The 11,508-nt window shown below is 47.9% G+C and overlaps 1 protein-coding gene across 1 annotated transcript in view; it reads right to left on the bottom strand.

Moving 5' to 3' along the window:
• Nucleotides 1-7,955: 7,955 nt before the first annotated feature.
• Fs(2)Ket (Importin subunit beta Fs(2)Ket) overlaps nucleotides 7,956-11,508 on the bottom strand; it is a 79,371-nt gene continuing 75,818 nt past the window's right edge. The window contains exon 19 of the mRNA XM_050189306.3: nucleotides 7,956-9,601. Coding sequence (XP_050045263.1) covers nucleotide 9,601 — 1 coding nt within the window. The 3' untranslated portion in view covers nucleotides 7,956-9,600. The remainder of the gene's footprint in view (nucleotides 9,602-11,508) is intronic.

Raw genomic sequence — 11,508 nt, 5'->3', positions numbered from 1 at the left:
CTCGGACACGTGATTGGTCGGGGTCGTCGCCGCCCCTCTGAAATAAAGGTGGCCGCTGTGCGAGACTTCCCGCAACCGCGCACGAAGACCGATATTCGGTCGTTCTTAGGTGTCGCCGGCTACTATCAGAGGTACATCCCCAGGTACTCTGATATCGCGGCTCCCCTAACGGATGCTCTAAAAAAGACAGAGCCGCAAACAGTCGTCTGGGACGAGGCAAAGGAAAGAGCTTTTAGCGCCCTAAAGAGCGCCCTAACAAGCCAGCCTGTGCTACGATCGCCCGACTACACAAAAGGGTTCGTTGTTCAGTGTGATGCTAGTGAGCGAGGCATGGGCGTTGTACTGTGCCAACGGGAAAATGGAGAAGTAGAACACCCCGTCCTGTATGCTAGTCGTAAGCTGACGAGTCGTGAGCAGGCGTATAGCGCCACCGAGAAAGAGTGTGCGTGTATCGTGTGGGCCGTTCAGAAATTGTCATGTTACCTAGCCGGCTCGAGGTTTATCATTGAAACGGATCACTGCCCTCTCCAATGGCTGCAGACCATCTCTCCCAAAAATGGCCGCCTCCTGCGCTGGAGCCTCGCTTTGCAACAATATTCCTTTGAGGTACGTTACAAAAAGGGGAGTCTCAACGGTAACGCCGATGGCTTAAGTCGAAGCCCCTAACGTGGGAATCAGCCTCAAAATTGCTTGTTACTGATGTCTTTCTTCCTGAGGCAGGATTTTTAACCTATTGCTTTTGTGTAGTGTTTCAAAGTGATGATGTGCTTTCTAGTGCTATTTTCCGATTTGTGGACGCGTTCTGAGTGCTGCTAAACTACTGTAAGGAACTAGGCAGCAGTATAAAAGGGGAAAGAGCCTGGCAGGGCTTAGTGAGGGTTGTGCCGTGCTTGCTGACTGAGCGGTTGACTTTCGGCGTAGTTCTAACGCTTGCCGGAAACGAGAACAAAAATGTCAACTCTCCCGAAGTCACTTTGCAGTGTCCTGTGTGCACCTGAACGTGAGAACGACGCCTTCTCTGTGCGCTGCGCTCAAGAAACGCCAAAGGACGCCCGACTTCGGTTATGAGCATCATCGAGCGACATCCCTCCGGACAGCGGATGCAGTCCCCTGACCATCGGGATCTCCTTCCCCCGGCGGGGCGGTCTGTTACGTTTCGCCTACAACGCGCGGTAATGCCGGCGCGGATGCAACGGACGCCGGGGCTTCGTTCAAAGCGGCGGACATTTTGGCCCGTTCGACGCCGCCGCAACGCCTCCCCGCCAAGCGTGTCCAGGCGTGTTTCAGTGCCACGTGTCTTCGTGTGTGCGTGTGTGTGTGTGCGCACGCTTGTCAATGCGCGGCAGCCGGGGAGCGGAGCTCCCCAAGTGAGGTGCCAGGAGGTCTGTCCGTCGGCGGGTTGGCGATGCGTCACTACACTCGGTTCAACATGTCTCTCGGCTCGACCGTGCGCGCCGTCGTGGGCTCATGCTCCGCCGTCGCGTGGGCTCATCCCGTGACCTTCCTTCTGGCCCGCGACGCCGAGAGTATAAGAGCAGCTGCCCCCGGACGCCAGGAGAGAGGCTCCGATTTGTACTGTTGAGTTACGTGCTCTCCCGTCTCTCCACTTCGGTCGACCTGACCGGCCGCTCTTTTGCTATGTTAGAATAAACAAGTTGTTCTGTTACCTGTCTTCTCATGCTTTGCCGGGACCTTCGGATGCTTCCAGTACCCCAGGCCGCCAGGCCAACGCTACCCTTGGGGCTTGCGACCCATTCGCAATAACGGGCGCCAGCACCGAGACCCCAACAGCAGGCTAATTTGAATTCTGCGTTTGAGGGTCCCGCCTAAATTTTAGGGTTACTAGTGTTAATTTTGTTAAGCCAAGAAGATCCCCTCTCATTTAGCAGGATTCCCTCAATGATTGCTGAATTTGTCAGCACAAAATTGCTTCAGAAATTGGCATAGCGAAATGCAGCATTTTTTTTGTGTGTTTCTGCACTTATGTTTTTTTTTAAGCCTAGCGGGTCTAAAGTGAGAGCCAATGTACGTCATCTCGGCGCAGTGCCGTGCTGTGGCGTTCATTTTGCTGTTGCCCGTCCTTGTTGGATGTTTTGGGGCGGTGACATTACACAAGTGGTCGCTGCGAGCCAAGGCATCACCCCCTGGCCACCAGCCGTTCTCTTCCTGCCCAGCGGTTGTCAGCGCTAGACAGTCGAGATTTTCCGGGCCATGGAGGCGCTTTAAGAACGGCCAGCTGCAGTGCAAAGTTTTGCCAACCCGTTGCGACTGTGGAGGCAACATCTCGGGAGCATCGCCGCCAACCTCTAGCCACGGCGTGACTAAATCGACTTTGTGTCGGGGAACAATACGCGCATCCCCCACTCTCCGTCGCTTCAGCTAGGATGCGTTCGATGAAGTAGGCTTTGTGCTGAAACCACCGCCAACCTCTAGCCTCATCGCCGTTGTGACGGAATGAGTTCGGCGGGCCAACTATTGTTACCAAACTCCCCAACGCGGACCTGATCTGCTACGGGTGCGCGAGTTGCCGCGGGAACGCCGTTTTGCACTCCTTCCCACGCACCGACCAAGACGCAAGACAACGCGCTACTCGGAACGGCTCCGAGTTCTATGTGGTGTCGGTTTCGGACCATAAACACGTGTGTGTGTGCGTGTGTGTAAACCGTGCCGCGGAGAGGCGGCTAGTTTGCGATGACTAAACGAACGTTTGCATCAACTTGTATCGGGAGAGGACCGAGTGTTTAAAAACCGCTGTTGTGCGGCTGCTCAGGACACTCTCTCTCAAGCAGTCATGTTAGACTGATGTACTTTCTCAAACAGTCATGTTAGACTGATATAAATACTGTAAATAAACCCATATTCCTCGTTCTCGATGAGAAGCAGTCCTTCCCTTCATCAACGTCCTCAGCGTGGATAAGTTGGACGACGGCATGGGCCAGCTACCATCTAATTCATGCCCGACTCCAATCTTGACAACGGATCACGAGCGATGGGATTAAGCCCCAAATCCTGACAGGCCCCGAGCTAAAGCTTCCTCTTAAGAGGAAGCTTTAGCTCGGGTGCTCCTATCTAAATACATGTAAAAGGAGAATTCGTTTTTCTCGGCAACCACTGCACCAAATTTGACGAGGATTGTTGCATTTAAAAGAAAAACTTAAAATCTAGTGACTGTTGGTTTCGAAATGTCGAGCTTGGTCGTGAATTTTTTATTAAAAATTGGCAAAAATCGAAAATTTTCAGAAAGCGAAACTATCAAGTGTACAACTCTGTAACTCAACAACGAAAAATGATAATACAATTCTGTGAATTGTATCTTACAGGATGCGTTCTGTATCAACAGTTCAGGTACAGTGAGTTGTAACTATGAGTTGTAAACTTCATAGTTTCGTTTCCTGAAAATTTGCGATTTTTAATAAAAAATTGACGAAAATCGAAAATTCGAAACCAACAGTCACTAGATCTTAAGTTTTTCTTTTAAATGCAACAAACTCCATCAAATTTGGTGCTGTGGTTGCCGAGAAAAACGAATTCTCCTTTTACATGTATTTAGATAGAAGCACCCGAGCTAAAGCTTCCTTATGTCCTATTGCAAGCACACATTGCGGTACGTACAATCAGGTCGTACGCGTACTTGAGCAGAACTCGAGCGCGCTGAAGCTAGCGGTGAAACCCCAGCCCAACCACAGGCAGTGACATGCCAATCAGGATTTAAGGCGTAAATTTAGCATAAAGACAGATGTAAAGTCATACATCACGCACGTGCACCCGCCCAACGGTTCTTAATTGAAGAAAACGCACACTATACATGCGGCCGTAAGCAAATGAGAAACGTGCACTTACACGTGAAATGTTATTCCCGGCATCATCTCAAGACTACGTGCAGCCGAAAGCAACGCATGAATTCACCACTGCCTACTGAGGTCCTGCAATGCTCTAGAAAAGCATGCCACAATCATCAAATACCACTACAAGAGAGCGTGGCAACACACTCCGTCCTCTGCTACGACTAACCACGCGCGGGATTTCTGCCCCGAGCAAGATGGCGGCGACCAGCTTCACTTTCGGCGAGCAACCTCCACTCCAGATTAGTTCGTAACCTACTTTGGCGACACGAACTGGCGCTGACGACGGCGCGAGGATCATTGATGACGCAACTACTGCAGATGGCGGCGCGAGGTGCACTGACGACGTTCCGATTATACGCCGTTATCGCGCTTTAGCGCCTTACCCATCCGCGTCGAACCTCTATGAACGCTGACGAAACAAACTCCGGAGGCGCATTCGTATGACACCACCGTGCGGACCGCACTTTGAAAGCAATCTGCGATGCCGACAGAGTGTACCAACTGCTGATAGCTTCGCGCACTGTGTTCTTGCCGCTTACTTTGCGTTAGTGAGACGCGCGCGCCCGTATCTTGAAAGCTATGGACGTCAGACTCTGAAGTTTTGCAAGACGCGTAGCGCCACCTGCCGGTGCCAAGAGGCAGTAATTGAGTAGTGGGAAGCTAGACTGGCTAGACTCCCTTGCTAAGTTGCCTATGCAGCTAGCGACTGCGAAACAACGATTTAACTAGATTTTGGTCCATATTGTGAGTGTTTTGCGCATTTAACACCCCGACAGAGAGCTATGAAGTTCTAGCTAGTCGGACGCGCCGCCGAACTGCCATAAAGCGCTTGCTGGCTCACTTTTCAGACTGATGGCGCAAACGACGGCAACCGCGATAGCTCCGCGCGCTACGAAGAAACGCCGCAATCGACGCTACTGTTGTGTTGTAAATTGCCATGAACGTGAAGGACGGATTAACAACGTCCAGTTTTACCGATTTCCATCGCGATCGTATGAAGGGGAAAGGTGAGAGCGCTGGATACGGGCCGTTCAACCTGCTGGGCAATCGAATTACTTGCATTCCCCAAACACAGCGGCTCGCATGAGAAAGTGCGACAATTTTGTTCTTCTGTAATTGTGTTGCGTAGCCCTGACGGAGGACCGTGGTAACCAAGCGAAAACTCAAGAATTTGCAGCCGCCACTTCGTTGGTAACCGAAAAAACAACGTTGCGAACCATCCTTCTTATGTGCCATGGATATCTCCACCTTTTTACAGACGTCCGCCTCCGCTTGACTCAACAAGTGGAACGGAGAGATTTGGCAGGTCGGCATAACCAAACATTTTGGTTCGTTTATGAATTCAAAATCCTGTTCTAGAGCATCGTTGTATCGCGAGCTCATTTCTACTTTCGGTATTTTGTATGTCCTGCGCCGATACAGCAAGCACGCTTCGCAATGTGCTGAGCCTGCTCGACTGCGTTTTTCAAACGTGAGCAATGAAGTTGTTGTAGGATCACTGGAAGAGTAATTGCGAAGTAACGCACGTGTGTAAAGAAAAAAAAATGTCGCGTTTATTTGCATTTATTTGTGCGCGCTTGTTGCTCGAAGCGTCTGCGAAAAGTTCAAATTAAGGTACGAGCTCCTGCGAGAAAGATGCAGCGCGTAGGCACTGTAGGAAGCTTTCTTTCGTTATGATCGCACGCTGTTTGCTGCCTTGAAAAACGTTTTCTGTTTGCTGCCCTGGAAAAGGCTATGAAAGGATTTACTCTCTGTAAATAATTGCGAGACAAAACATTACGATAAAATACATAAAAATATAGGAGATACTTAAGTCTTGCGTTCAGGACATATTCAATATGAACCAATTTGAAATGCTTAGATTTTTATGCTGATATGCCTATAGACAAACCTGATACTCTCTGTACTTGCGAGTTGCAGCACGCCGAAATAAAACTTGAGACTTTATTTTATATTGTGCACGTACTTCGCCCTGCTGAGCTTCCTTTCCGAAGCGTGGATGGGCGGAAGACGCTTTCCAGGTCCTTGATTTTTAGGAAACCGTGCCTCAACACAAACGAAAGAGAAGGGTCCATTGTGGCCTATGCACCTTCGCTTGCGGACAGCTCTCCTTGCACTACCCAGTTCGCGCCAAGGCTCCGATGGGGGCGCTGGTGACGGTTTTTTCCGCAGCGCCGCCTGGGCATAGTCTGAGGTCTATATGCGAAAGTGGCAAAGTGCGGCATGTGCTGAGCGCTCCGCGAATGCCGTGTTCTCGCCGCTTCATGGGCTTTGAAGCGAGGAAAGGTGGATTCGCTCGCTGCTACGGGCGCCATCTTGAAAGCCGTCGTCTGGCGGGTCGGTTTTCTCGTTGGGCAAGCACAGAAATGCTTACGCATGTAAAATTGTAATGCTGTGCGCGCACTCGGCTGCCCCAAGATGGCGCTGTTAAAAGCAATTATTCAATGAAAACAGTGGACAGTGTCAATACAGGACCAGGTAATACCTCGCATGAAGAAACATAAATACCTTGGTATATGGATAAACGAAGGCAATACCTAGATATATGGAAACACAGGAAAAAGCAATAATAGTAAACGGGAAGAGAAATGCGGCCATAATGAAACACAGAGCACTTTAAAATAGGTACAAGGAGCTCCGGGGTATGTGGAAAGATGCAATGATTCCAGGGCTTACATTTCGAAATGCGGTTGTTTGCTTGAAATCGGGGGTACAATCAGGACTCAATGGCATCCAAAGGTCAGTGCAACACTTCGCATTGGGTGCTCACGGGAAGACTAAAAATGAAGCTTTGCAGGGTGATACGGACTGGACAAGTTTTGAAGTGATAAAAAAAATTAAATTATGGGGTTTTACGTGCCAAAACTACTTTGTGATTATGAGGCACGCCGTAGTGGAGGACTCCGGAAATTTTGACCACCTGGGGTTCTTTAACGTGCACTTAAATCTAAGTACACAGGTGTTTTCGCATTTCGCCCCCATCGAAATGCGGCCGGGATTCGATCCCGCGACCTCGTGCTCAGCAGCCTAACACCATAGCCACTGAGCAACCACGGCAGGTAAGTTTTGAAGTGAGGGAAGCTCTCAGTAAAACTGATTATGGAGAATGACTGACGAATATGGAAGAAAGCAAGTGGGCTGGGAGAGCGTTCATGTATTTGTAGAGGAAAAACAGATTCACAGCGGGGGAAAAGAACTAGGAAGCTTACCAGCAAGTATACGACCTGTATGATGAGAAACATACATGGCAACCAAGAACTTCAAGCGGGAAATCATAGGGACTGAGATAATCTTATGCGTGGCGGCAATGGAAAATAAACCTACTAAGAGTAACTACTTGAGAGGAAAAAATTAAATCAGGAAAGAAAGAATTTATGATAACTTAAAAGGAAGCTCATTACTTTTCGAAGTGAAAGCAGGATGCCTTAGAACACACACCTATGAAGAGAGATATAAGGAAGAAGAGGCATGTGCGTGCTGCAGTAAAGCTAGGGAAACGATGGAGCATGTTTTATTAGAAGGTGAAGATATCTGTCCAGCGGCCAATTTAGGAATCGCGGGCCTCCTTGAAGCCTTTGGGTTCAGTGAGAACAGGGTGAAAGTAAACATGTCCACAATAGAGATTAGCAAGCGGCGATCGGAAGATTGGTGGAAGAAAAGTAGAGAAACGACAAACAACGGAGGCGTACAAAAAAAAAAGTTCACAATAGGGGTTCAGAAACATTGGTTATGGTAATTCATCGTGGTTTCCTTTTTAACATAGGTAGGATATTAGGCGATAAAATGACAAGAGCTTGGTGGTGCAACCCACTGCCCCGTTCCAAAGGGGATGCTCATAACATCCATCCATTAGTACGGCGACTTGTAACTGACCTTGTACTTCAGCACCAAATTTATTGTTTACTTAAATATTTTAGCGTATCTATTGCCCACTCCTGCAAAGGAGGCTAATACACATGCCAGAGGCCTGGTAGTTAAATGGGCAGTAATAATGTAGCATAAATTAAACACTACATAGTCCAAAAAATGCGTTAAGCGTACACATAAGACAACAAGGACAATGACTGTCCCCTTTGCCAGACTTTAACGTCAAGAAAACACATGACACCATTATAGTAAACGATACTGACTCCATCCTTTCTTTTTATTTCTGCCAAGAAGGGAGGTTGGAATGGCAAGGGCCAGTATGCCAACAGTTGTTCAACCACCCCATATGCACAAGTTTTCCTGGGGGACAAAAACATCTTTCAAACAACCAATGCAGACTTTTTTTTCTTTTCTCCTCTCTTCAATACAAACTCTGTACAAATAAAAATAGAACTAATTGCCCAAGCACACAGGGAAAAGGGATGAGCAGGAGGGGTTATCTGGAAAGTGCTGGAAAATGGAGCAAATAAAATACACAAAATTCACAAATTTGAAGACAACTAAGATCGTCAAGGAGACAATTCACAAGGGGTTGTAGCTTATTAAGTTAGCACAACTGATGGGCTTTCAAACAAGATTGCGAAACTAAAACAGTGCTCAGCACCAAACCTTTGTTTCTTTAACACCTGATTACTAACTACTTCACGCTATAACAGTGCCAATACATTTCTTTGTAATGCGGCCAATCAGCAACCATGACACTGTTATGACTCTTGCCTATGGCATCTTAGTTAAGGCACTTGCCAAATTGATGCATCTTATTACTTTTTTTCTTTCCCCCTAGCAACCTAACAGAATGCAATGCAGCTGTGATCTAGGGTGCATTGAACCTGATTTAGAAAAAAACATTTGGGACAAGAAAAGAGCAAGGCGAAATTAAGCCAAACAGGCAGATGCTCTGAGAGGGCAAGAGAGGGAATGTTGCAAGCAACATACACAGGGATGGCCTGACTTGCCACGTACAATTCTTGCACGTGCACACCATTCAAGCTGCCCGGGTGGCGGTTAAACAGCTGCAAGGATAAATACCTTGATGTTACTGCTCGTTTGCAGCTCTGAGCAGGTTTTTTTTCTCTCTTTGGTGAAGGAGCAATACAGAATATCACCTCCATCAGAAATACGAAGGATTTCCCCGCACAGCCTGCACATCATGCACCCTTTTGTGCCAAAGCTGACACAGCTAGACTTTGGACTTTGTCTAGCCACTTGCTTAATGTGTTTATCTTCAGATCAGGAACTATTACAACCTCTGAGTCCAGAGGGAGTTCTGCTCCCCTGCCCCCTCTAACAAAGGAATGCAATCACATCAGCAGCAAAGCTAGGAACAGAAAAGAACACAAGTCTAAGAAAGAGCACAACATGGCTGGCTACTTGAGTTGAGTGAGCAGGTTTGAAAGGTACTGTATGTACACACAACAAACCGGCGTTTACAAAAGAAAAACCTGGTGAATGGCAGTAACATAACAAAAATTAGGGGGGGGGGGGGAATGATGGTGGAAAGGTAGAGGGCGGTGGGCAGCATAGAGGGGGTAGAAGAGAGCAGCTGTCAGGAGGGACTCCTCCTCCTCGTGTGGCCAACGTGTGTGTCCCGGTGCCTCCCTTTTCCCTGGCGCCGTCTGCTGCAGGTGGGAGGGGAGGCAATAGTGTGTCCCAGAGCAGCCTCCACGCACAACAACAACCATGCACTGCACTTGCATCGCACTTTTCAGCCACGGATTTGAGACAGAGAGAAGAGACAGGGCCGCCACTCCAAGGGGGTGCGAGACGAGTGCCAGGCGTGCGCACCCTCCTGGGGGTTTCACAGTGGCGCACCCAAGTATAGCGCTTATCTGCAAAACAAAGCAACATGCAAGGTCAGAGATGACAAATAGAGTGAAGCACAGTGCCGCTAGTGTATTTGCACAATTACCACATCAATCTAGTAAACCCTCTTTAACTCAAAATATCAGTAAAGTAGAAATTTATTTTCGGCCGTGATTTCAATCCACGTGTTTTCACCCCTTATCAAAAGGTTCTTGCGCTGGACTCTGGTTATTTCGAAATCCCAACTTCAAATATACCAGGACAAAGGCAACGAAGTTGAGTCAGCAGCATCGTGTACTCGCATTCTACCTAGTGGCAGCTTGCTAAGCACGCCAGATGCTGCACTGAGTCGTGCTCCCTGCTTATCTGTTTTTCATCAAAGCTCATGCACATTTGCTCAGCCTCTCACAGCAGAGGTGGGTGTCTTATTTTCACCCTTCTCATTTAGGGCATTGTCAGTGATGCATCAATATGGTTACAGCGACTTAATCATAAGCAAGATGATCGGCACTTTTGAGCAGGTGCAATCAGCCCACGTGCTGCGCCCAAAGAACCCAGCATGCGAGCCCACAGCATTTCAGCAAGATTCCGGCTTGGTAAGGATACTTCACTTCATGCTCGTGCAATGGTGGGGCGTAATGTCGCGCCACACGTGGCCACCTGGTAAAGGCACGACAATTGCTCTCTTCCGCTGTTCTGTTTCGGTTTTAGAAATGAAATTGTCCAGAATTCATTGCGATGCAGAAGGTGGCAGCGGCATCTTTTACAATGTCTGGAAGTGGTTAAGCTCGAATGACTGGCTTCAAATATTGCGTTAGGATCCAAAATCTAGACTGTGCCAGGCGTGTTGTCCGGTAACTCCATTGCTCGCTGACAGACTTAGCTGCTGCAGCCACACGCAAAATTGACCGAAAATATTCCTAGCGGTATCCTAGAAAGGCTCCATACAATCCATGCGCAACCATAGGGCTTATATTTTAGCGATTTCGCTGACCTCATTTGTCTTATTTCTTTCCGGTTTTTAGTTTTGAGCTGACAAGGGTTTACTGTATTTTACTTTCAATTAACTCTTCGCTTTTGTGAACATCTATGGGTTCCAAAAACTACACAATACAACTTACAATACAGTTGAGTCATTTCACAACACATTGTGGCCATAATTTTCGATGTAGCAGAATTCGAGTAGAGTCGAACCTGGCTATATCGAACTCGGAAAAAAAAAAAAAAAAAAAAAAAAAAAAAAAAAACGCCTATCGGATCGATATAGAGCATAATTTGATATAAGCCTGCTAAAGAATTGAATGTCATAAAAGCACATATCATTTATAAAATCACTTTATTGATGAAACAGCTCAGTTTCGCATGAAATAGTCCTGCATCTTTTCCTGCTTGGGCAATTTCGCTGCTTGCAACGCAAACACTTCACATTGTCTAAGGAATTGGAGCGGCTGAGGCTGCAACCTTCCACATTCAAGCGGAAGCACCGGACTAGTGCGAGTGCACCAATCGCCACGGAGGACGTGGGCAAAGGACCGTCGTTGCTTTCCTCATTGTGCCCACTTTCACTTGTGCTAGATACAATGTCTGCAATGTAGTCTTCATTTTTGGGCTCTCCTGTGGTTGCAACACCATCATCTGCACTCACAAACTTGTCGATCGTCGATTTGTCAACGGCTTCCGGAAATTCTGACAGCTCGGTCCAAACTTCGGCAACACCAGCAGCAGCTTCTTCGCACTAAACAGAATTTACAGTCATCACCGGGCACGCGGAAGCCGGCAAATTTGAAGCAATTTCAGATTAACCACTTGTACACAGCCGTGTGCGCGCGTAGGGCGCCGCAAGCACCGGGTAGCGAGTTTGTCCGCTTTAGCCCTAATCTCCCCCTTATTCTTCAAGATCGTGCTAAGAGTGCTCGTCAGAATCTTGCACGCT

The sequence above is a fragment of the Dermacentor andersoni genome, chromosome 2 (genome assembly GCF_023375885.2).
Source record: "Dermacentor andersoni chromosome 2, qqDerAnde1_hic_scaffold, whole genome shotgun sequence".
Taxonomy (NCBI): domain Eukaryota; kingdom Metazoa; phylum Arthropoda; class Arachnida; order Ixodida; family Ixodidae; genus Dermacentor; species Dermacentor andersoni.
This window is presented reverse-complemented; position numbering and strand designations above follow the sequence as displayed.